We start from the raw sequence: 26,841 nt of genomic DNA on the forward strand, positions 1-26,841 counted from the left end.
ATCAGTGATGCCCAGCAGTGCCACCGATCAGTGCCACCTTTCAGTGCCCATCCATGCCACCCATAAGTACCCATCAGTGCTGCCTTTCAGTGACCATCAGTGTCTCCTATCAGTGCCCATCAGTGCTGCATACCAGTGCCACCTATCAGTGCCACCTCATTGGTGCCACCTCATCAGTGCAGCCTAATCAGTGCAGCCTAATCAGTGCCCATCATTAAAGAAGAAAATGTACTTATTTACAAAATGTTATAACATAAAACAAAGAAAACAAATGTTTTCTCTACATTTTTGTTCTTTTTTTATTTGTTGCGCATAAAATAAAAACACCAGTAGTGATCAAATACCATGAAAGAAAGCTCTATTTGTGGGAACAAAATGATAAAACATTTGTTTGGGTACAGTGTAGCATGACCGCGCAATTGTCATTCAAAGTGCGACAGCGCTGAAAGCTAAAAATTGGCTTGGGTAGGAAGGGGGTGTAAGTGCCTAGTAATGAAGTGGTTAAGAGGCATTATTGATAGGCTGCAGCAAGCAAAAATAAACTTTTTCTCACTCGTCTGCAGTTATAGTGCGGATTTAAGATGACCTGAATCAAGCAGTATTAAACCCAAAAGTAAACATTTATTACATCGCAGCTTACCAATTCTTAAGTGATGGCTGCATTCGTTTTCTTTTTTAAGGCTTTCCTTCCTCTATTTGCATCTGCTGAACCAGCCAGAAAGTCTGTTGTTTTCCAAAAGCACAGCTTTTTCAGCTCCCCAGCAGAATGTATCAGTTTACATGGAAGAGACAAGCCACTTAACACTGGCAGGGGTGATTAAAATGATCAGCTTCACTTCCTTTTTTTCTCTCCTCTTTTCATTCCCTTTTCTTTTTCCTCTCTTCCTATTTGAGGTCCTTGTTTTTTCCCTTTTTTTTTTTCTTTCTACACCTTACCTTGCTTTTTGGTATTCAACTTTTTAATGTATTTTTGACATTTTGTCTTAATTTTTTCTATGGCAATGTATACTAAGAGTCATTAATTGGTCACAAAGTACACTTAAAACGGATTCTCGCTGGCGCAATTTTTTTCTTAAAGTCAGCAGCTACAGTATTTGCTTATGCACACTTACCTGTTTAGGGAGCATGCAATTTCGGCACACCAGCCGATCTTATAATTGACTCCCGGGTGCTGCCGTCGCCATTCCTGGTAAGGGAACCAGGCTGTGAAGACTTTTGGATTCACTCCTCGTTCCCTACTGCGCATGCGTGAGTCGCGCTATACGTTCTGATTGGTCCCTGCTGTCTTCTGGCATCTAATGATTGGTAAGCTGCAATATAATACATTTTTGGTTTAATACCATTCAAGCTTCATGGAAAGAAAAAGCAGACAGAAGAGGTTACATTTGTTCAGTATCCATGTATATCAGGGGTGTCAAACTAAATTTCATTGTGGGTCGCATCAGCATTATGGTTGGCATCAAAGGGCCGGTTGTATCTGTAAGACTAGATGTGCAGAGTACCCCACTCCCCTTTACATCAGATGCCAAGAGCCCCCCTATCATCAGAAGTCAAGAGTCCCCCACCCTCCATTACATCACAGTGCACCCCCCTAACCTTGTGCTGCTGCCAGAAAGAAGCTGCTGGGAAAGGAGCGGGGAAGCAGAAAGTGCAGAGTCTGGAGGAGGACCAAATGAGGGCTAGAGTCTGTTGAATGCTGAGACCAGGGGAGGTGGAGAGAAGGGGGTGCTTCGGCTGCACAGAGAGGCGCAGGATCTGGTGGAGGAGTTCTGTCGTCCTCTCTGCTACCAGCCACTGAGATGGGGAAAGGGCTGAGGGGAGATACAAGCCTCTCTGTGGCTGCACAGAGAGGCGCAGGATCTGGTGGAGGAGTTCTGTCGTCATCTCTGCTACCAGCCGCTGAGATGGGGAAAGGGATGGGGGCAGATACAAGCCTCTCTGTGGCTGCATGGAGAAGTGCAGGATCTGGTGGAGGAGTTCTGTCGTCCTCTCTGCTGCTGACTGCTGAGACAAGGTGGGGGCAACAATGAGGGGGGTTGCTGCAGCTGCAGGAGAGGTCACTCCACATGAAATGGCCTGAATTTGGCCCCAGGGCCTTGTGTTTGACACATGTGATGTATATAATAAAACAGCAAATGTGTTTTTATACAAGTACAGTTATCCTTTAAACACCAGAAACACTCTTTAATCCTAGTCCAACAATAATTTCCATGCTATTACTGCACTCTTTCATTCACTTTCCATGAAAAACAACGATATTTATCCATGTCAGACATGACTTTATATGGAATGATCTTGGCATGGACTCAGCAGCTGGAAGTAAAAATAAAAAGTAGCCTAAAACAAATAATTGATTTGCTGTCTACAAAATGACCATCCTACTCATCAGTCCTCTTCGTATTTACTGAGTCCTGTTCTGCTGAATCAGGAGGAGCAAAGATGGGTCTCCTTTTCTAAGGGTGGATCAATATTTAGCAAGCTTTCCATTGGTGGAAATTGATGATGAAACTCTGGTCACTGGGCACAGGTCTTTGTCCGCAGGGTCCCCGGACATTAAACCTTTAAGGATCTGAAGAGAGCAGTATAGTTTACCTCTGGAGTAGAGGGATTCTGACATCGAACATGAAGACGTACCTATTTTTCCTCCCTGCCTTCCTGGCCCTAGTGACCAGCAACCCCATTGAGACGGAGGTGTCCATTATACCACAGGAGAACTTTGATGTCACCAAGGTAACTTCCTAATTTTACTTACATGTTTTTCTGTTAATATAGAAAATCAGATGTTCATAGTGGTCACATTTCTTCCAGCTATAATTAAAGAAGCTGATTGAAAATACATAAAAATGTTTTGTTTTCCCCTTTTACACATTCAATATGAATGGGATAATCACTCCTTCCATTCTGTTGCGTTCTGATGGTGGGAAGACTTCCCCTGCTGTCTGAACATACTGATCAGTGCTGCTGGCTATAGCTGGCGACACTAATCAGTTGGGAAAAACCCCACAGGCTGGTAGATCAAATTCCGTAGAACCAGGGTGCCCTGCCCCTACATGGATCGAAATTCGGCCAGTTCCTGCTGAACCAGCTGAATTTCGATTCATGTATGGCTGGCTTATAAAGGGATATCCTTTCCCTTTGGAGAGATCTCCTCTTACTTCTCAGGCCCCGTACACACGACCGTACAAACTCGGTCGTGTGTACACTTTTCAGCGAGGAAGCCGACGAGGAACTCGTCGGGCCAAATAGAGAACATGTTCTCTATTTCCTCGTTGTTCAATGAGGAAAGTCGGCCCGCCGAGATCCTCGGCGGCTTCAACACTGAACTCGACGAGGAACTCGATGTGTTTGGCACGTCGAGTTCCTTGGACGTGTGTACGGGGCCTTACTGTGTCTTTTGAATAGGAAGAAAAGAGAAACTTCACTGACAAGACACAGGCAGAGAAAAAAAATTACAGTGGTTTTAACCATTCCCCACTCCACCAAAAACTGAAAAAAAAAGTTCGGACTTCACATACACTGGTAAACATGTAGGCGACCAAGCCTCACCTACTTCTGAACAATACAGCAGCATTGTCGAAGGAGTGAAGGCAGTATCCATATAGGTTCAGCACAGGTTATTTTTTTTAAGTTGGACTTTAAAAAGACTATGGGGGTTATTTACGAAAGGCAAATCCACTTTGCACTACAAGTGCAAACTACAAGTGCAAAGTTCACTTGAAATTGCACTAAAAGTGTACTTGGAAGTGCAGTCGCTTTAAATCTGAGGGGTAGATCTGAAATGGGGGGAAGCTCTGCTGATTTTATTATCCAATCATGTGCAAGCTAAAATGCGTTTTTTTATTTTCCATGTCCCCCTTGGATCTACTGCGACTGCATTTCCAAGTGCACTTTCAAGTGCACTTTGCATTTGCAGTGAAAAGTGGATTTGCCTTTAGTAAATAGCCCCCACTGTCACTTATCCACGTAGGGAAAATTGACAGTGTGCCCCATAACATACCTCCCAGCTATGTATACTCACCCATGCAAGTTCCTTCTCCTCTCCCCTGCTGTGGGAGTCCATCCTGGGCAAGCTCCAGTGCTGGAGCTTACCTGGACAATTGATCTAATTGCCCCCTCGTGTTACAATGCTGCAGCCTTACCATTGGCCTGACCACTATTACACAGGGAAAGCCCAACTTGGTTAGAGCAATGGAATGAGGCTCCAGAGATAACTGAAATGTGGCAAGTATTCATACACATAGTTACATAGTCAGGTTGAAAAAAGTCCATCTAGTTCAACCAAGAAATGCAAACAAGTGAGCATTCATGGTTGGGATGAGGCTATCAATATCGACAGAGGATGTGTATTTTTCTAGTTAGGAGTTATGGAGTCAGCTAATGTTCAGGATAATTTAAAGCTGGGGCTTGCTCTGCACTACAGAGTTTAAATTATACTTTTTGCAGAGGTTACCAGAAAAATTTACTTTTACTTACCTCAACACTCCGCTACTCTGGCAGCCATCGCTTTCTCGGACACTCTGGGCTATTGAGGGGCTCTCATTGTGCTCACTTACAATGAAGGACTGTTGATCCTGCATTGTACACGAGGATGGTGAGAGCCCTCCCACATCCCAGGAGAATTAGAGAGCAGAGAAAAATGCTGGGTAATAGGTAAGGTAAGTATAAGTCCACTTTCCTGGTACCCTCAGCAAAAATATTAATTTAACACCTGTAGTGCAGAGGATGCTCCACTACAAGGGCAGAAGCGGCTTCACTGGATGGTTCTTACAGCTAGGAGAAAGCCTGTACAAGCAAGGCATAAGGTAAGTATTACAACTTAATCTTCTACCCTTGCATTAACCATTTCATGACTAAGCCTATTTCTGACATTTGTTGCTTGCAAGTTAAAATCCGTATTTTTTTGCTAGGAAACCCCCAAACCTTATATATATTTTTTTTTGCGGAGAATCTGGAGAATAATATGTCACACTGTATTTGCGTAGCGTTCTTTCAAACACAATTTTTTAAGAAAAAATACACTTTCATTAATCAAAAAGAAACTAAGTAGTAAAGTTAGCCCAATTTTTTTTGTATAATATGAAAGAGGATGTTACACTGAGTAAATAGATACCCAACATGTCATGCTTTGGAATTGCGGACACTTGTGGAATGGAGACAAACTACGGTACCTAAAAATCTCCATAGGTAGCGCTTTAAAAAATAAAAATAACGATTACCAAGTTGGCGTTAAATAGGAGGTCTAGTACTATTGCTATCACTCTGACGATCGCGGCGATACCTCATATGTGTGATTTGAACACCGTTTACATATGCGGGCGTGACTTACATGTGCGTTTTCTTTGCTGCGCGTGCTCGCAGGGACGGAGGTGCTTTAACACATTTATGTTCCTTTTTTTTTTTTTACATTGTCACTAAAAAAAAAAAATAATTTGATCACTTTTATTGCTGTCATAAGGAATGTAAACATCCTTTGTGACCGTAATATGTGGTGACCGGTACTCTTTATTGAGGAATCAGGGGTCTAAAAGACTCCAAATCCCTCCTTAGCATTTCAAAGTATTCTGAATACTGTAATTTTTTTTTAAAACCGTGCCATTGACAGCCGAGTAAACTGGAAGTGACGTTGCTTCCATGTTTACACAAAGGAAACTGTAATGAAGCTATTCCCGGCTTCCTTCCAATCTTACTCTAGCCAGCGGAAGTGCCAGATCAGGTCTCGGGTCTCCCGATGGGACAGGAGGCCGGAAAAGAGTGGTGGAAGGAGGCGGAAGGGGACGTCCCCTCTCACTCCTCCGGTATAACGACCGAGCGGCTTTAGCCGCATTGGTTGTTATCCCTGAGGAGCTGACGGCCCGCTCTAAAAAAACGGTCCTGGGATGATGCCTGCAGCATAGAGTCGGGAAGAGTTAGAACCTCTGCAGGGGTTTTATTGCAGTCGATGTGCCCCTGGGGGGAGCTGTATCCTTCAAGAGATCATTTTTACCGGGATAGAAAGTAAAGAGAAAAACAAAAACCTATAGTTGGCATCAGAACAAGAGCTGAGGTGGAAAATGTTCCAACAGAAGACATCTGTTCCATGACAAATGTCAAACAGGGGATAACTTCAAATAGAAAACAAAGTACACTCAAATGGATCCTATTTGGAACACTTTATGTTGGAACAACAGCCAACACTTTTTATTTCCCTTTGGTTAGAGTAAGCAAAGGTTAGGGCCTTTGTTTGTTTTTTATTGCAATCACTGTTCCTACTGGGGAGATTTCATCCTCATTTCCTGTCAGGATATGAAGTAATGAGAAATATTTAAACCAGGGACCAGGGCCGGATTAACAATGGGGCTGATGGAGCTGCAGCTCCAGGCCCCTTTCTCAAGATAGGCCCATTTGCCCAAAAACAAAAAAAAAAAAAAAAAAATTTTTTTTTTTTTTTTTTTAAGAATTTTTTTTTTCTAAGATCGAATTTGGGGGGTTGTAGCTCGATGACCAGAGGTCACAGAAACCCTACATTTGGGGGTAGGCATGGGAAGAGCTACCCCACAACTGGTTAAAATATGGGACGACTATCATTTATGGTTCCGGAGATACGGGCCTGCTTGCACAGCCTGTGAGAAGCTACATTCAGAGCGGCCAATATAAATACAAGCTGACACATTGCAGCAGACTGATAGGATCACAGTGCTTATAATAATTATTTGTATATTACTCATGGTAATTAACCCCTTGCCACCCAGGCCAATTCTGACACTTCTCTACTACATGTAAAAATCATCATTTGTTTTTTGCTAGAAAATGACTCTATGGTGGTCTTTGCACTTTTTATGTTGCAGGGTACAGAGCTGCACGATTCTGGCTAAAATGAGAATTGCAATTTTTTTGCTTAGAAGATAGATCACGATTCTCTCACGATTGTTGCGGCGTAACATCATCTTTCACATAAAAAATAAAAAAAAATAAAAATGGGCTAACTTCACTGTTTTGTTTTTATGGTTTTTATTATTCATTGAAGTGGGAAAATGCAGTGTGACATAACATATTGCAGCAATAGCCATTGTATTCCCTAGAGTCTCTGCTAAAATATATATAATGTTTGGCGGTTCCAAGTAATTTTCTAGCAAATAATATTGCTTTCTAACTTAAGAAACAAGTGTTGGACTTTAAGTGGTTAAATTTAGTTACAATGTTAGTTACAATGTTTCATTTTGTTTACAAACTTCGCAGACTGCCCAGATTTGTTCTTTACACACAGAAGTGTATCCCTTTGATCTAAGAAGGAAGTGTCAGTTACAATGTTTCCTGTTAAAAACTTGGCAGACTGCCCGGATATTTTCTTTTGACAGCTGAAAGTCTCTCCACTTGTTATATGAAAGAATCAGCAAACTCTGCATTGAAGATCGTCAGGGGGGTTGAATCGAGATCACTTTTTTAACGATTAATTGTGCAGCTCTAGCACGGTATTTGCGCAGCAATTTTTCAAACATGTTTTTTTGGAAAAAAATGTTTCATTCATTAAAAAAAGTTAGTTAGTTAAGTTAGCACAATTTTTTTTGGTATCCTAAGCGATGCTTTACATTTTTTTTAGGTTACATGTTTAGAGTTACAGAGGAGGTCTAGTACTAGAATTATTGTTCTCGCTCTAACGATCGTGGCGTATGTAACCTGTGTGTATCTGGCTCTGATACTACCAGTGCCTACCCAGCCACTGACTAGTATCTCTCCCCAGCCTGTCCCCACACACCCTCTCACCTGCTGACCTGTGGATGGGGGAATCACTCCTGCAGTGTTATTGTGTTCTGCCAGTGCGTACAATGATCAGTGTTGCTAACTTTAGCTGGCAGCACTGATTGTTTTAAGAAAAAAAAAACAGGCTGGTTGTACTCAAGTTGATTAATAGATTTACTTGTGTAAAACCAGCTAGCCCATACATAGATTGACTATGGCTGGTCTCTGCATAATTGGCGTAATTTCAATCCATGTATGACCCGCTTAACCACTACTCAGTCCCTAAATATCCTTCCACTCCTGTACATAGTGCTCACTGTCATACTCTCCACACTCCTCTCCTGTACATAGTGCCCACTGTCATACTCTCCACACTTCTCTCCTATACGTAGTACCCACTGTCATACCCTACACACTCCTCTCCTGTACATAGTGCCCACTGTCATACCCTCCACACTCCTCTCCTATACATAGCGCCCACTGTCATACCCTTCACACTCCTCTCCTGTACATAGTGCCTGCTGTCATACACTTCTCTCCTGTACTTAGTGCCCACTGTCGCACCCTCCACACTCCTCTCCTGTACATAGTGCTCACTGTCATACCCTTCACACTCCTCTCCTATACATAGTGCCCACTGTCATACCCTCCACACTCCTCTTCTATACATAGTGTTCACTGTCATACCCTCCACACTCCTCTCCTATACATAGAGCCCACTATCATACCGTCTACATTCCTCTCCTGTACATACTGCTCACTGTCATACCCTCCACACTCCTCTCCTGTACATACTGCCCCATCATACCCTCCACACTTCTCTCTGGTACGTACTACCCTCTGTCATACCCCCTCACTCTTCCTGTACATACTGCCCATTGTCATACCCTTCACACTCCTCTCCTGTACATAGTGCTTTTTCCGTACCCTTTGTACTCCTCTCCTGTACATAGTGCCCACTGTTAGACCCTCCACATTCCTCTCACTCACCTGCACATACTTCCCACTTATATACCGTCCATACTCTTCCCCTATGTCGCTTACCCACAAAAACAGTTCTTTAAAATTATACTGAATATCCTCAATGTTACCAGCTCTAGAATGGACACACTTTTGTTAGTTCAACTAAAGGAAATATCAGTTCTCATATTTGTTCTGCCCCATTATTAGTACTCATTTAATTTTGTGATTACTACTATGATGTATAGAGGAACATCGGGGATCTCAGCTACTCTAAATATAGCACTTATATAAAAAAGTGGCCCTGAAAAAAAAATTTAAATGTTGGCAACTGTGCACTTAGGCACTGCCCAAGGGCCACCGTCCACCGGGTCAGTAGGGGGCCCCATGAGAGGCTCCTGGGATCCTGTGATAATAAAGCGGTAGTAAACTTTCCTGACATTACTACTTTTTAGAGGCCCTGGGGTAGGTTATGCCACAACGTACAAGTATGCACAGCATATTAGCACATTAGTGTACACTTACATTTTCAGACTGAGCCCTCCAGTGCTGCGATGAATCAGGCGGGGCCTGGACACTTCCATCTTCACCCGGTCTTCCTTCTGGGTTCTGTGCCTTTGGTCACTTGCCTTGGCTGGGCTGCGTTCATGTCATTCCCACGCATTTATTTATTATTTATTACACCCCATTCACACCTCCGCGACAAAACGCCCGACGCCGGCCGCTCGTGCCGCTGGAGGGGAGAATTCCCATTGCTGTCTATGAGATGGTTCACATCTCATAGACGCCGTACACCTGCGGCATGAAAAAAAGTCCCGGACCCTTTTTTTCAGGCGGCATTGGCGTTCGGCCATACAAAGCAATAGGAAGGATTTGTAAAAAAAAAGTTACACTATTCGCGGCAAAATACGCCGCGTACGTGGCGTTACTTGTCGCGGAGGTGTGAATGCAGCCTAAAAGGCCCCACCAAAATCCTCAGCACCAGGCCCATGATGTTCTTAATCTGGCCCTGCCAGGGACACAGACAAAAACAGGGGGAGAGGTTAGAACTTCTGACTCCTCGCCAATAGTGTCATATTCAGAACTAAAAACCTAACAGACGGTTTAGCTCCTGACAGGAGTTTGGCTTTATATGGCTGGAATGTGGCTTTAAAGTGTAACTGTCTCTAGATATGGAAATTCAAATATTTACCTATATGTATAAAAAAAATTGATTCAAAGCAAACCCTCAATTACCTCTGTAGTTGCTGGAACTGTGAAGCAATTGATCCTTAAAAGGTGACAGCAAAATGGCTGAAGTCCTTGTCCAAACCTACATCTCCAGAGGTCAGTAAAGGCTTTACTGCATAAGAATATGCAAATACTTGATCCATACCTGCCATCAGTTTATTTTTATTTTTAGATCTAAGCCATTTTGAAATATATAAATACAGTGTATAATTGGCTTAAATTATCTAAACTGAAGCTATGGTTACTCAAGTATTTACAATTTACATACAGCATTCGTAGGCAATAAAGTCCTTACTGACCTCTGGAGCTGCAAACAATGTGGAAAAATCCCTTCCCTTTAAACTGTATATATACAAATACAGACATATCTTGTTCTTTCAGTATTATCATCAGGGCTTTTTTTTCAGCAGGAACGCGGGGGAACGCAGTTCCGGCACCTCCTGAACTGATTGTATGACTGGCAAGGGGTGCTGTGGTGTGCTGTAGGGTATTGATGCTCACTACTGGGGGATATCTTCTTACTGGAGGGGACCAATTTTTTGCAGGGGGGTCTACTTTTGCTGAGGAGGTCTATTGTTGCTGGTGGGGGGCCTATTGTTGTTGGGGGTGGGTCTTATGTTGCTGCAGGGGGTCTTATGTTGCTGCAAGAGATCTACTGTTTAAGGAGGAGTCTATTGTTGATGGCTGCCAGAGAGTCTTTTAATGCTGGCTGTGCGGAGATCTGTTGATGCTGCCGGGAGTTTATTGTTGCTGGGGGGATAATTTTGTTGTCGCTGGTCCATTGTTAGAGGGATCTATTGTTGCTGGCTGCAGGGGATCTATTTTACGTATTTTCTTGATATCATTACCAAATTCCATACAAATTTCTTAGCACCACAAAATGATACTTGGTTCTGTATTGTCTAAAAGGGGCGGTACTGGGAGGTGGGTATAGGATGGAACCAAGAGAAGGTGCTCAGGGGTGGGTAGGGGCAAGGAAGAGGGGTGACTCAGAAAGGGGGAGTTCCTGCACCTATTATCTGAGAAAAAAAGCATGCATGATTTTCTGTCCATGTATGGTTTATCTTGCAGCAGACTGTGTAGAGGACAGGGGAATCATGTGGCTCTGTATTTTGCATCTCTGATTTTATTTATCTATTTTCTCTATTCAGATATATGGAAAATGGTATGACATTGCCATTGGCTCAACATGTCCGTGGCTGAAGAAGTACAAAAGCAGCTTTGACATGGGAACGCTGGAGCTCAGCGAAGGACAGACAGATGAAGAGGTTCAAATTGTTAACACCAGGATGAGGTGAAAACTTACATTACTAGGTGTGAAGTTGTAGCCTAGTGAAAGCTAAAAGCAAGGCAGTTTTACATTTTTATTTTCCTTCTAATGTATCATTTACAGTCCTTAAAAAAAATGTATATATTTTCCGCATAGATGACTGAGAAAAACTGGTAAAGCAGAAAAATTATGTTTTTTTATAGAAACCAGATTCTATATTTCGTCTTTTTATTACGGGTTAAAGCCTAAAGCGACAATAAAGGTTCACTTTTTTTTTTTTAAATAACAAACATGTCATACTTACCTCCACTGTACAGTTCGTTTTGCACAGAGTGACCCCGATCGTCCTCTTCTGGGGTCCCACGTTGGCTCTCACGGCTCCTCTCCCGAGGGGGTTACCTTGCGGGCACACTCCCGTGTCATACAATCGGCGTCCATAGCCGCCAATTGTATGACTCGGCCCTGTCCCCCACGTCATTGGATTTGATTGACAGCAGTGGGAGCCAATGGCTGTGCTGCTATCCATCTATCCAATGAAGAGCCATTCAGGCATGGGGAGAATGATGCGGGATCGCGCTCTTGGAAATTCGAGGCTCAGGTAAGTAAAACGGGGGCTCGGGCGGGCCGGACACTGCAAGGTGCATAGGATGCATTAAGGTGAAAAAACACAAAGCCTTACAACCCCTTTAAGGCCGGTTCACACTGCTGCTATGCTAGATATCACAGGTGATTCGCACCGCATTGCTGTGCAGGTCACCTGCGATGTCTGTGCAATGCGAATTTCAGCCATACAAACTGTATGGCTGAATTCGCATTTGGACCAAACTCGTGCAGGACCCTTTTTTGGTCTGCACCAAAATCGGATCGCATGGGCGTTCACACCAATGCGATCCGATTCTGCAAATCGTGCTTCTTTTTGCAAACCGATTGTGGGGTGTCGTTAACTTAACATATACTCTGCAATCAGTTCGCATGAACAGGTTTGTGATTTAGATGCGGGGCACATTTACTGCGAATTCGCTTTGCATCTAGTGTGAACCAAGCCTCATGCACACAAGTGTGAAAAATTACACTGCTAGGAGTATCTGCCAATTTTTTTTTGCCAATGAATGTAGCTGCATGTTATTTAATGTGGCCATTTATGCGCATACCCGTGCACATCGTTTAGGGGCATTAAAAAATGCCCCAAACCTGTGTTTGGAGTGCAAGCTATTAAAGTTTTTTTTTTTTACGTGCATAACGCACCTAAATGCACATAAGCGCACATGTATGTATGAAATGAAATAAATGATGGTGACTGCGCTGTGTGAGGAAGTGGAAAGAGCAGATGCACAGGGAAGTGAGTAGCAAAAACCCACCACTGAGTAAGCGCTAAAACCAGTGAGGGTGGGAGGTCTGTGGGTCAGTAATGGTGAACAGCAATAAGCATAAATTAAATATTAACATATACTATAATTAAATTAAATAGTGAAAATCACAAACATGAGAAGCATGTAAATTCAAACAGCTTAGTAGATGTGGATAGTGCCAGAAAGTTTAAATATAACACAATCCAAATGGAGTCCCAGAAGTCCCAGAAGAGGGAAGATGTGGGACCGTAATAAGGTAAAAACGTCAAATAACACAAATGAAATCTTAAAGTGCACTGTGAACAATAATAGAGGCCCAAGGGGGTATCCTGTGGTTGAAGAGCAGACTTCGGTGCGCACACCTCTAGTGGTATAAAAGGCTCACCTCCAGGCCATAGCACGGACAGCCTAAAACCAATTAAACACTGTATGTTCACGGGCTCAGCAGGGTAGAGGTGACATCAAAATCTCCACATCAAATGGTCATGTTGAAAGTGAAAGACAAGGGCAGATATGGCATAATACTGTGACTGCAGGTATGGAAGATAATATATCACATGCACATGCACTCACATGGAGGCCTATAGCAGTGGGCCTATCTCCTACGAACGGCGAGTTTGTGCGATCCGTCTTGATAGGTGTACTTCCTCTATCTTTCGTTACCACCTAGGCATCCACTGGGTGTTGGGTGCTCGGAGGGGTATGTAAACAAAAAACAAGAGGAAGGCAATGGTGCAGCTCCGCATAAAAGGTTTAATATAAAAGAAAGGGTAAAAAACTTGTGCAGGACACTTTTTTGATCTGCATCAAAATCGGATCGCATGGGCGTTCACACCCATGCGATCCGATTCTGCAAATCGTGCTTCTTTTTGCAAACTGATTGTGGGGTGTCCTTAACTTAACATATACTCTGCAATCAGTTCGCATGAACAGGTTTGTGATTTAGATGCGGGGCACATTTACTGTGAATTCGCTTTGCATCTAGTGTGAACCAAGCCTCATGCACACAAGCGTGAAACATGACACTACTAGGAGTATCTGCCAATTTTTTTTTGCCAATGAATGTAGCTGCATGTTATTTAATGTGGCCATTTATGCGCATAGCCGTGCACATCGTTTAGGGGGCATTAAAAAATGCCCCAAACCTGTGTTTGGAGTGTAAGCTATTAAAGTTTTGTTTTTTTTTACATGCATAACGCACCTAAATGCACATAAGCGCACATGTATGTATATTGTAATGATCAGAATAAATGAATATTCTGGCCAATAGAATGCATTTATGCTGAGCACAAACACAATACGCACGTATACAGCCAGCATACAAAGTATACGTAAAGTGCTGCGTAAATTGACGGTACTATATTAGTACCTGAAATAAATAAATAAACATTAGCAGCATTTATTTTTGTGCATGGGGCCTAACTGAGTATGGATACCATCCTGCTCAAATCAGCAGATACAGTACAGCGGCAATGAAATTCTGAAGACTATAGGTTTGGCCACACTACCATCTAGTGGCAGAATAGCAAACAAATAATTTGTATTTATAAAAAAGAACAAACGTGTCTATCTGGGTACTTGCTTTGCTTATCATCTGATATTTCCTGCAGACATGGAACATGCACACAAGTCACAGGTGCCTATCAGAAGACAGATGTCCCTGGGAAGTTCAATTACGACAATGCAAGTAGGTTTATCTACATTTTTTGTTTCAAATGCAAAAAAGGTCTTTAAAGTGGAACGTTATTCTGACAACGCACAGATCTATCTCTCTACTGCTCACCTCACTCCTTCAGTCTCCTCTCACATTACTAACTGACATATCAACATGGATGTCACACCACTTCACCACTTCCTCAAACGCAATCTTTCTTAAACCAAAGCTCATCATTTTCCTCCAGCTGATCACGTGGTAAGGATACACCGCGCTGTGTGCCCCCACGGGCATGCGTCGGCATGTTATCCTGCTGGACGTCATATGACACCCAGTCAGGATAACAGAGCCACTTCCCGGACGACAATATGCTATTGACCAAGCAGGAAGTGGTTTAAGTGTTACTAAACCCAGTACAAAGCTTATAAATCTTCTTTTCACATTAACCCTTTCATGACTTAGCCTATTTCTGACATTTGTTGCTTACAAGTTCAAATCCGTATTTTTTGCCAGAAAATTACTTAGAACCCCCAAACATTATATATATTTTTTAGCAGAGAATCTAGAGAATAACATGGCCATTGTTGCAATATTTTATGTCACACAGTATTTGTGCAGCGGTCTTTCAAATACAATTTGCAGGCATCATCCTGGTATAACCTCCTAAATCCGAGGTCGCATTAATGCGTATGCTCGGTGCCAAGGGGTTTTAAAATACTGCCACTATATACCTTTTTGCGTGATCTGTATACCATGGTTACATGATAAACTGCACAGTTTCTCCAGTGCTGAGAGTTCAGGTAGGAGGAGATTTTCACTTCTGCTGTATACACGCCTACATGTCTGATATCAATATCATGTGACCTGGCTGGCTCTGAGACCAAGTAAATGTTCTCTCCAGCATAAAAGACACAACTGAGCATGTGCAGGTCAGCTACTCTGCCTATGTTAGCTGGCCTTCCCCAGATAGACAGTGCAGGAGGGGGAGGATTTGTGAATACAGGATAAAACAGCCTTTTTACATAATGCAGAGGATTAACCCCTTAAGTTTCACCGTGAGTATAACAAGCATGCAATGTTGCATATACACACTGATTTTACTATTGTGGGTTTAGTAACACTTTAACCACTTGCCCACAGCAGTACGAGAATTAACGTCCTCCCCTTTGTGCGGTGATATCTGAATGATATCACTGTCTTCAGCCGGCGATTCTCTGCACAATAAGAACGATCAAAGCGGCAGTTCCGCCGCTTGATCGTTCTTATAGGCAGCTGGAGGGGACGTCCCCCCCCCCTCACACCGCCATCCGGTGCTTCTCCGGGCTCTCCCGTGCCATCGGGGGCCCGGAGAGCGAATCGGCCGGCGCTCGCTGAAGAACCATAGAGATGACTGGTGACCAGACGGTCACAGTCATCTCTATGACCGTCGGAGGTCCGGGTGCGACGTTATGACGTCACGCCCGGTACCCGAAAGTAAACAAAGCCGCAGTCGCGGCTGTTGGTGTGAGATCGGTGAATGTTTTTTCACCGATTTCATGCTTGTAAGCCTGGAGGAGAGATGTGTGGGGTCTTATTGACCCTGCATCTCTCCTTAAAGAGGACCTGTCACACTGATTCCTATTACAAGGGATGTTTACATTCCTTGTAATAGGAATAAAAGTGATAAAAAAATAAATAAAAATAAATAAAAGTGTAAAAATAAGAAAATGAAGTAAAATAAAACTAAAATGAAAAAAACATTTTTTTAAAACGCCCCTATCCCCGGTAGCTCGCGCGCAGAAGCGAACACGCCCACATATGTAAACGCCATTCAAACCCCACATATGAGGTATCGTCGCATGCGTTAGAGCGTGTGCAACAATTCTAGCACTAGACCTCCTCTGTAACTCGAAAATATTAACCTGTAAAAAAATGTAAAGCGTCGTCGATGGAGATTTTGAAGTACCGAAGTTTGGCACCATTCCATGAGTGTGCGCAATTTTAAAGTGTGACATGTTAGGTATCTATTTACTCTGCGTAACATCATCTTTCACATTATACAAAAAAATTGGGCTAACTTTACTGTTTTGTTATTTTTTAATTCGTGAAACCGTTTTTTTTCCCAAAAAAAGGTGTTCGAAAAATGATTGCGCAAATACCGTGCGGGAAAAAAAGTTGCAATGACTGCCATTTTATTCCCTAGGATGTCTGCTAAAAAATATATATATATAATGTTTGGGGGTTCTGATTAATTTTCTAGCAAAAAAAATGTGATTTTTACATGAAGGAGAGAAGTGCCAAAATAGGCCCGGTTGTCAAGTGGTTAAAGTTAATATGAATGTCCAGAATTCTGCTTCAAACTAGAGACTCGCCATTCTTCTGCTGCCACCTAGCAGTCCTGCCTTGTAGTGTCTCTGTGGCTGAAATCTGTCAGGTTGCCTTATGTTAATAATATATGAATAATTCTTCTTCTCTTACAGAATGGGGTGCACAGATCCAAAATTATGTTGTGTTCACCAATTACAATGAATATGCAACAATGCTGATGCGTAAGACAAAGAGGGGTCAGACTACCACAACAGTGAAGCTGTACGGTGAGTATGATGGCTGAGGCTGGACTTCATTTATTGGGAAAGCATGTCTCTATCATGGAACAGGAAATAAGAGGATACAACTACACATACTTAGGAACAAAGTTACTTTCTCTATTTACATTACCATAGAAAACACATTATAACACTGCAGTGCCACCTACTGGTATAGACAGGTATAATGCATACAGTATTGTTCACAGTATAAAGCAACTTTACATTACAGTAAAACCTTGGTTTGAGGCAGTTTTGCAAGACAAGCTAATTTTTTTAATCAATTTTGACTTGATATACAAGCGATGTCTTGATATACAAGTAGCGTCATGTCACAACTGAGTATAAAAGAGAAGAGAGGCACCTCTAAGTGTAGCAATATGGTTACATTTAAAGAAGGTACAACATTTAACAACATATTGCTACACCTAGAGGTGGCTCTCTTCTCTTTTATACTTTTGCTTCTAATCCCCTTGTGGATGGACATTTTATGGTTACACAACCTGGTCACATTGCTATAATATTTTCATATGGACTATAAACTGAAGGACCTATGAATAAATGGTTGTGGAACGAATCATATGAGTTTCCATTATTACTTATGGGGAAATGTGCTTTGGATTACAAGCATGTTTCTGGAACAAATTATGCTCGCAATACAAGGTTTTACTGTACTTCTTGTTGTTCCTTCAACACACACGATTCTAATATCATATGATTGATCGCATTGGTTGATTCTCAGGTTGGGTGTGTAGCCACCCTATGACCAAAGAAACAATATTAGCTTCTTAGTTCCTCACGGATGGGGAATGAAGTCAAAGGTTCTGTGAATTCTGGAAAGGACTGTACAATATCATGGCAGTAAATCCATTAATAAAACTATCCATTATAGCTCCATGGTACACACAAGATATTTTTGAAACCTGCAACTTACTTTTCACCTAAATTTAGGACGCACCCCGGAGCTGAGGCAAGATCTGATTGAAGACTTTAAGCAGTTTGCTTTGGAGCAAGGCGTTACAGAAGACTCCATCTTCCTTCTTCAAAACAAAGGTACAGTCTAACCAGTGCTTCCCTATGCATTTCAGTGCAGCTGTATTTAACATATAGGTACAAAGACTTGGACATCTGTGCTCAGAGTACAGAGCAATGGAGCTTAACCTTTCTGAACAGAGGAACAGAATTCAGAGATCAGAATTGCTGGGCCTGTCATTGTAATATATGAGAGAGCATAACCTGGTGCTTCAAGGGGGAAATATGGCACCTCCTCTAAGGAACATGAGAAGATACGCCAATGTATTATACTTAGGTCTTTGTAAATTCTGAAATGCAGGTGGTGCACTTCAGATGTAGAGCAGAAAACTACCTCATCTTGTGGTGCAAAGTGTACCCCAGAAACTCAAAAATATTCTTGCCAAAAACTTCAATAGAATGATTATGACACCAGTAATAGTAATTGCTACCAATCTGGATACCCCCAAAATTGATCATTTGACACCTCTTGGATCCTTTACTTACAGATTGCATGCATTTTGTGTGTGATCTTCCCTTTAAGGCCTGGTTCACACCTATGCAATTTTACAGTCCATTTAACATGATTACCTAAGGGTCATGTTCACATCTGTGCGTTTTCCACGTTTTGAAAATGGTCAGGGACTTTTTTGCCCGCAGCAGGTTGTTATTGGTGCCATAGACTTCAATGGAAACACAGCGAAAATGCATCAAAAATGTTTTTGATGCATTTCTGCTGTGTTATTGATGTTTTTTTCCTACAAGACAGACACCTTCCAAAAATGCATAAAAAAAACGCATGTGAAAAACGCACCCAGAAAAAACATCAACCACAACTTGCATAGGTGTGAACCAGGCAGTAGCATTACTAAGTATGTCTACTAAGGATTACTAAGTATGTCTTCCCAGCGCTCTATAAATAAGATGAAACTGGATGCTGCACTACCCAATGAGATGCATGTTTTCTAGACTAGAAAACAACACACCTAAACCTAATTGGTTGATAAAGGTGTCAATTCTAGTCATACAGACACTGAACTAAATGGACAGCTAGATATCTGGATTTGGCAACAATCAGATGTCTATGTATATCAATCAGACACCCTTGTATTGTCAGAAAAATTGCCATCGTTTCCAGAAGTTCATCCAAAGGTTCAGCTTTACAGCATGTGACATACATGCATTCTCTTCCATATGTTGAATTGTATTAAAGTAGCTATTTGTTGATTAGCCACTATTGAGTGCTCTCACTAACTCCATTACTCTCACAGAGTGTAATTACTTCTCTCTTTTATTGGCTATAAGACAAAATATCAACCAAACAGGGGTACAGTGTTTTCATAATACAGCCGACACATAAATTTGCATTGAGGAGGATCAATAAGGCTGGTTTCCCCGCACCCAATTCGCATGACAGGAGACTGTGACTGGCTCTCAATGGAGCCGATTTACACATCTCCGGTTGCACAGGAGTCCTGTGCATTTTTGGCTCTGTCTCAGGTCCGAATCCATGCAAAAATTTGGGCCTGATTCGTCTCTGAGTGCCGATTCACACCAGCGCTATGAGGGAACCAGAGCAATTCCAGTACCGTTTACTGCATCTCATACAACTCGCAGGTAGTTCACACTGCCCTATGCAAACTGCTGTGGGTGTCAATAGAAAGTTAATGACACCCCCAGATCGGTTTGCATATCGCAGTGGGAACTGTGAATTTGGACAGAAATCAGAACACATGGGTGCGATCCAATTTTGGTGCAGACAAAAAAAAGGGTACTGCACAATTTTGGTTCAAATGGGATGAAAATTCGAATTTGCATCACACAGACATCACATGTGATGTGCACAGGCAAGCGGTGCAAATCACATGCAATGTCTGACATTGGAACTGGTACTAAAACGGAGAACAGGGAACGCACCTCACCCCTGCGAGCTGCATTCGGCATAAGTGCGAACCCAGCCTAAAGCAGTGCATGTGTGATACATAGAAGCAAAGTTTTTAAAATATGAATTCACATTGATTCAATTATTTACATCACGCTAATCTCTATTACATATACTGTGTACCTACCTAATGATGAGGTTACATTCCCTGCAATAACGAATGTTGTGTCTCTGCACAGGTGAATGTACTCCAGGGGACCTCGAGGTGAAACACGAGGTAAGGAACAGCAATGCAGCTCATCTTTAGCTGGTTATGGTTGCCTGGTCAATTCTATCTTGTAAATGTATTTTCTTTTAGCGGAGAGCTGCACGTGCAGTGGCCACTGAAGAGGAAGAAGGCTCTGGAGGCATGGACAATAGCCCATTTACCAAAAACAAAGCTGGTGCGTGCAACCCTAGGCTGCCATTTATAAAGAGAAATATTGTTTTCAGATTTTAAAGGGGACCCGTTGTCCATTTTCTAAGCATATCAGCTATGTTTTGTCAGTTTAGAAAAATGTTGGCATATTATTTATGAAATAATATTATTTCATATACCCTGTTATAGGGAACAGAGTGTGCACACATCTATAGACCAGACAAGGCGATCTGCATCCTAGCTGAACAACAGCTGTGAGCATGTTTTAAGTCCCTGTTTAAACTGACAATAACTTGTAAGCATTAAAGCAGCTCCCAGCAGTCTTTTGCCAGCATTCAACAAGCTTTAGTACTGTGCAAACCTTTCTAGAGGCCAGTTCACATATTAGCGTGTGCGTTTCCATGCAGTCTGTTTTGACAGCCCGCTCATTTCAATGGGCTGCAAAACACACTGGAACGCTGAAAAAGTAGTGCAAGCACTACTGTTTCAGAGTGTACTGCACCAAACTGCATGGTACTGAGGTATGATGCAATTTGGTGGCTGGAAATGCACTGCGTTTGCAAAATGCGGTTGGGGTGACATTACCAGGAAATGCGCACAGATCATGCTTTTCCCACAACATGTTTTGGTGTGAATCAGCCCTTAGTGTCCTTTAAATCCTCATAAATGTTTCTGTATACAAGAATAAATGGAGCTAAAAAGTATATCTAAAGGCAAAACTTTTTTTTAGTTTTGGATCGAATGTAGAGGGATTGGAACACCTGTCAGGTTTTTATTGCTGTCTGTGTCCCCATTAGAGAGATTCGCCCTCTCTATTTGTCTTGTGTACTGTTGTTACTGAAAGTGAAAGAAAATCCCAAACTTTGGGTTGACACCAGAACAGCAATAGAGCGGAAATATTCCAATGGGGACACCAGTTCTGGTGACCCTTGTGATAACAAGGGACTCCTGAAATTTCCTCCCACTTCCTTTTTTGGGAAAGGAAGCAATGGGAAATCTCCCCAACAGCATAAAAGGAAAAAAAAACTAATAGGGGGTATAACCTTCCCTTACTTTATCCAAAATGGACAACAATGTTTTGCCTTTAGCCATACATTAACAAAGATCTTAAAATATCTTAATATTGTCTTTATTTAAAAAAAAGAACAAAAAAAAGAAATACCTTCTCTACTTATCCCTTTACAATATATTTATGTAAGGTTGCAAGAAAGTCATTTTTGATAGTGTAGTGAAGGTTTTAATTACTATCCATGTTCCCATTGGGGACTTTTTCCCTCACCCCTCCTTCGAGGGTGAAGAAAACGGGAAGTGAAGGGAAATTTCCAGCCATAAAAGCACATTTTAGTATAACATGGTAGGAATAGAAAAGCTTTTTTACTCTGTCCCAACTGTGTAGAATTTTCCTTCCTTCCCTTTCGGGTGACATTCGTCAGACTGGACAGTAAATCAGGAGAAATATCCAACGCAAAGCCACAGACAGAAAAAAAGAACAGAACATTCCCAACATTGTCCAAAACTAACAAACTATTTAGGCTGGAGTTTCACTTAAAGTGCAAGGCCCTGATACCTAACCCTCTCTTTTCTTTTATTAGGATCTTGCCATATGCCTCCCGCTGCTGGTCCTTGTTTAGGATCCAACGATCGCTTTTTCTACAACACTTCATCCATGGCCTGTGAGAAGTTCAAATACGGCGGGTGCCTGGGAAACCCCAACAATTTTTTTACTGAACGGGAATGCCTCCAGACATGCAGAACTGAGGGTTGGTATGGGCTGGAGAAGCCACTTTAATATCAGAAAAATATCCTGCAACACATCCTAGTTATGGTAGACAATACATTAAGGGTCTGTACTGACAGGCTTTTGTCAATGACAACCGCTTAATATTTGTTTTTGATGCTTTTGAGAGCATTCAATTCATTCACAGGTGCATTCGACCTCCTTCTGACTATGACGGAGCTAAGGTTCGGGCCGAATTCAGTGCAACCTAATTGATCAGGAAGCTGTCAAATGCCAGCAGGCCACTAATCAGCTGTGGCCATGGGATTGACCCGCAATCACATATAACATATAACAAAGGGGCAGGGATGCTAGTGACATCTTTGATCTAATATATTTACATGGCCAAATTTGGTTGATGACATTGTTCAAATATGACGGTGTGGTCATATTAGGTCAATGAAACCCAAGAAAGCAATAATGGCCATTCCAATTCTGATAATCAAGCTTAGGGCATATACCCTTCCTCTTGAGTTAGTACTGAATTCTGCATACAACAGAGGGATAAAAAATAAATAATTGATGTTGATGGAGCTGAGGTGAAGCAAAGTGGGGTAAAGGTAAAATAGATTCTTCCTTTATTTTTGACCAAAAATAAATAAAAAATGACTGGGCTCAGGCATGATTGGCTGCAGTGGCTCCTCTGTCTGTCTACCAGTCTGATATGTTCTTCTTTCTTGCAGCCGCTTGCCGGTTACCCATAGCAAAAGGCCCATGTAAACTGTCTGAAACCCGATGGGCATTCGACTCAGCCGAAGGCAAATGCATAATTTTCCAATATGGTGGCTGTAAAGGAAACGGAAATCACTTCTACACTGAGAAGGAGTGCAAGGAGTACTGCGGGGTTCCCACAGGAGGTAAGTGCACAGAAAGTGGAAATTTAAAGGAGTTTTCTATATCAGACTAATTTTATCAATTGACTTGAACAAAGTCCCCCTCAACTATTAGTGAATACATGGATACACTGTAACTAAAGCAGCAATGCTCACATATACTGTATAGGATCACATCATTTTATGACTTTACTTCTTGATTGTGAAGTATCAAGTGAAGTGAACCTTCTAATCATTTTAAACTTTCAAAAAGTTCACCTACCAACTAAATACACACATGTGCTAATTTAATATCGGACTTTATGTTATTCACAAGGGCAGTTGCACATTATGTATAAAATTATTTTATATGATTCTACTGTCCTGAAAACGGGGTTGCCTGAAACCCGTGAAATTGTTTTTATTTGCAGGGATGCATTTTTTATTATTCTAATCCTGGTGTTCCTCACACACCAATACTCATCTTTCCTACAGTGGTGGGTGTAAATGGTTTAGCAATGTACTAAACCTTTTTTTTTTTTTTTTTTTTTATTTATTTCCTATTCCTGAAGGAATACATTAAAAATATGCAAACTACTATGACATCTAATTACACTGTAATGTGGTTAGGTGACAAGGTTTACAGGCACCTGGGTAGATTTACACATAACAAGGGATATTTTTAGTGGGATTTTAACGGTGCCAAGATAGAACAAGAAAATATTTTGTAATAAAAAATTCTCAAATTTTATTGGTATATCATTAAAAATTCAACACATTAAAACCCAACAGCTTGTCTTTTACATGGTCAAAAATTGTGTATTCACAGGTAGTAGTGATGTGATAGCTATTCCCGACATGTTTTACCACTTGGGGCTTCTTCAGGGGATGTGGAAACCACTGTTTGTATAGTTACCAGTGTGCCCTTTGGTATCACCAACAATGCCACCTGCACAGTGCAGGGGGGAGAGGCGCCTCATGGCAACAGGAGATACACCAAGACCAGGACAGAATGTTGCTAATGAGAGTTTGACCGAGGGCGCCTAAATTTTTGTTCAGTATGGATAAGCTTTAGAGTGTAGGTCTATCTTGAAGGCTGCCCTTGTGGCTGCAGCCTGTTGGATTTTAACGTGTTGAATTTTTATTGATGTACAAAAGAAAATTGGAGAATTTTTTATTACAAATTATTTTCTTGTTCTTTCTTGGCACCGGTAAAATCCCACTAGAAATATCCTTTGTTATGTGAATACTATAACATCTACTGACACAATTTGGATATGATTTTCACAGTTAAACTTCAAGTATATACATTCAAATAGTAAACATCAGTGGTTGTTAACTTACAAGATAAAGAGGGCATTGAATGCAGCTCCTGATGTCTCCAAAGGGTGTGTAAGTGAGTAAAGCTAGCCATACATGGAGGGAGAAATTTTTTATTCAATCAGCACGTAGACCCAGTGCCGATCCTGACCTCCCTGGGGCCCTAAGCAAACTTCTGCTAAGGGGCCCTCTACAGTGGGGAACAATGGGCGTGTTTGCGGGAAATAGTGGGCTAGGTTTACATGGGCGTGGCCAGAGACTGAGATGAATGAGAGATGGAAGGAAAGAAATAAAGAAAGAAGAGAAAGGAGAGAAAGAAGAGAAAGGAGAGAAAGAAGAGAAAGGAGAGAAAGAAGAGAAAGAACATTCAGTTTTTTTACCACATAACATTCAGGGGTATTTTTTTTTTTTACCACATAACATTCACCTCCTAGTCCTACCGTTTCCAATAGGCACTGGCAAAATACGATCTCACCGTCACCACTGCTGTGCCGCTGTCCTCTCCTCAGAGTGATTGACGACAACACCCCCCCCTGGAGCAGGGAGCTTCAGCAAGTAGGACTACAGCTCCTATAAGCATTAGCGGCGGCCATCTCACTGACGTCTGACTCACTACTGCTGCTTCGTCATGATTCAGTGCCGTGGACGGACACTAGGACAGCGCGGCGGTGGCCATTGTTTCGGTTAGGAATCGTCGACGTCGATACAAACAGCTTCCCAGCGGGGCCCCGAGTAAATCCGGGGGCCCTACGCAGCTTGCGTAGTCTGCGTATAGGGCGGATCGGCCCTGCGTAGACCAGAGAAAACGAATCCGATTCTCCCATCGTTACATTCGAGGTGGATGGGAGAATCCTTGCTGTCTCATTTTATTCTGACAGCAGAAAGACTTCCCCGCCATCAGAATACACAGATCGGTGCTGCAGTCTATAGCCTGCTTTTTTCCAGCAGGGCAGTTGAACAGAAGTTGATTGGTTGATCAACTTTTGTTCAACCCCAGTGGCCATACATGGGTCAAAATTCTGCTGGTCCCTGCTGAACCAGCCAAATTTCAATCCATGTACGGACAGCTTAGGTAAGTAATGCCACTGAGGACTTACTGGAAGAAATGGCCAGAGACTGTCATGCTGTAGGAGGGACAGTCAGAGACTAGGGAGTAGGACTTGTTACACAAAGCTGATAAAGATCATTGTTACTAAAGAACCCTTTACAAATGAATGATCCCATGACTAATGGGGCTTATGGACTGCACACAAAAGGGTTGCATGTGGCTGCAGGTTGGACACCAGGGGCGTACATCCACAAAATATATTTTCAGAAACATACAATGTGGTTGATTTACTAAAGGCCAATCCACTTTGCACTGCAAGTGCACTTGGAAGTGGAGTCGTTGTAGATCTGAGGGGAAGATCTGAAATGAGGGGAAGCTCTGCTGATTTCTATCATCCAATCATGTACAAACAAAAATGCTGTTTTTTTTTATCTTCCTTGCATATCCCTCTCGGGTCTACAGTGACAGCACTTCCAAGTAGTGCAAAGTAGATTTGCCTTTTGTAAATAAACCCCAATGGCTTTTAACAGCAAAAATGTTTGTCTTTTCAGATGAAGAAGAATTCCTGTAAAGAAGAATCAATACCTGGAAGGTGCCTCTGCTTTTCATCCCATGAATTCCTTTTCTGCAATATGATCTATCCATACAGGGACATCTGCAAATGAATGAGAGTTTTACAAGGCATTTTTATGAATCTGAAAAATACGGATGGATAAATAAGAAGGCAGACTCCACATTTAACTAAAGTATCGCCCTCGGGTACACTGATCACCAAGAGCAGCATTTAATCATTTTGGAAAACTTTCCCAGTAATCTTATGATCTTTTTTTATTTAATTTTTTTTGACAATAGTATGACCACCTAATTTTTGAGTCAACCTGTCTACCCAAGTCACACTACATCTTGATGGGTATTCCTCAGACTGCCAATGGTGTATTAGCAGTCACGTCTCTCTCATGTACTATTATAGTAATAAAGTATAAACTGGTTTATACTCTCTTGATAATAAATAAAAGAGAACCTGTAATTTACAAGAAACAGTATGGTTTATGCTTACACAAACTCAGCATACAAATAAAGCCATGATATACAGTAAAACCTTGGTTTGAGAGCGTTTTGCAAGACAAGCTAAATTTTTTAATACATTTTGACTTAATATACAAGCGATGTCTTGATATAAGAATAGCGTCATGTTACAACTGAGTATAAAAGAGAAGTGCCTCTAAGTGTAGCAATATGGTTACATTTAAAGTGGACGTAAACCTGAATTTGTTTTTCTTTTTTTGCTGTCACAATGTAGAGTATAAGATTTCCTGTGCCCAGTCATCTGTGCCCAGTCTTGCCACAAAGAGTTAATCCAGCTCTGAGCAATCCTCTTTTCTTTTTTCAGTGAGATAAACGGACAAACAGGAGAAAACATTTGCCCGTTCTTCCCCCTTGCTGTGAGTGACAGGTTATTTACATATCTCCTGCACTAGCCTGGAAACAGGCATTATTTTTTAATTCCCACCCCCACTCCTTTTCTGAAGTCACGTGGTTACTTTTCTGGAATTTGACCGTATGTTAGTGATCATAGCAGAATTTAGTGTAACGAATACACAGGAGAAAATACATGTTGACAAGGGGGGTGTAGAGGTGGGCGGGGAGTCTACTGACATCACGACTCCACCCACTGAGCGCCAGACAACAGACCCACCCACAGAATCTGCAGTTTTTCAGTTCTTATAACAGACACAGGGCAGACATTTGACAGGTAAGGATACATGCAGGAGGCATCTATATCCTTATAGATCAGCACTATGGCAGTAGTTTAGAAAGGATGATAGTGGC

The 26,841-nt window shown here is 41.9% G+C and overlaps 1 protein-coding gene across 1 annotated transcript; it reads left to right on the forward strand.

The window, feature by feature from the left end:
• Positions 1 to 2,457: 2,457 nt before the first annotated feature.
• On the forward strand, positions 2,458 to 26,049 carry LOC120914056 (protein AMBP-like). The gene is made up of 10 exons (XM_040324498.1): positions 2,458 to 2,730; positions 11,058 to 11,200; positions 14,136 to 14,212; positions 16,639 to 16,752; positions 17,695 to 17,796; positions 19,876 to 19,913; positions 19,995 to 20,079; positions 21,647 to 21,814; positions 22,515 to 22,688; positions 25,563 to 26,049. Exons 1-10 carry the CDS (start codon positions 2,623 to 2,625, stop codon positions 25,580 to 25,582), a joined length of 1,029 nt encoding a protein of 342 aa, XP_040180432.1. The 5' UTR covers positions 2,458 to 2,622; the 3' UTR covers positions 25,583 to 26,049.
• Positions 26,050 to 26,841: the final 792 nt, after the last annotated feature.

This window comes from Rana temporaria, chromosome 9 (assembly GCF_905171775.1).
Source record: "Rana temporaria chromosome 9, aRanTem1.1, whole genome shotgun sequence".
In the NCBI taxonomy this organism is placed as follows: domain Eukaryota; kingdom Metazoa; phylum Chordata; class Amphibia; order Anura; family Ranidae; genus Rana; species Rana temporaria.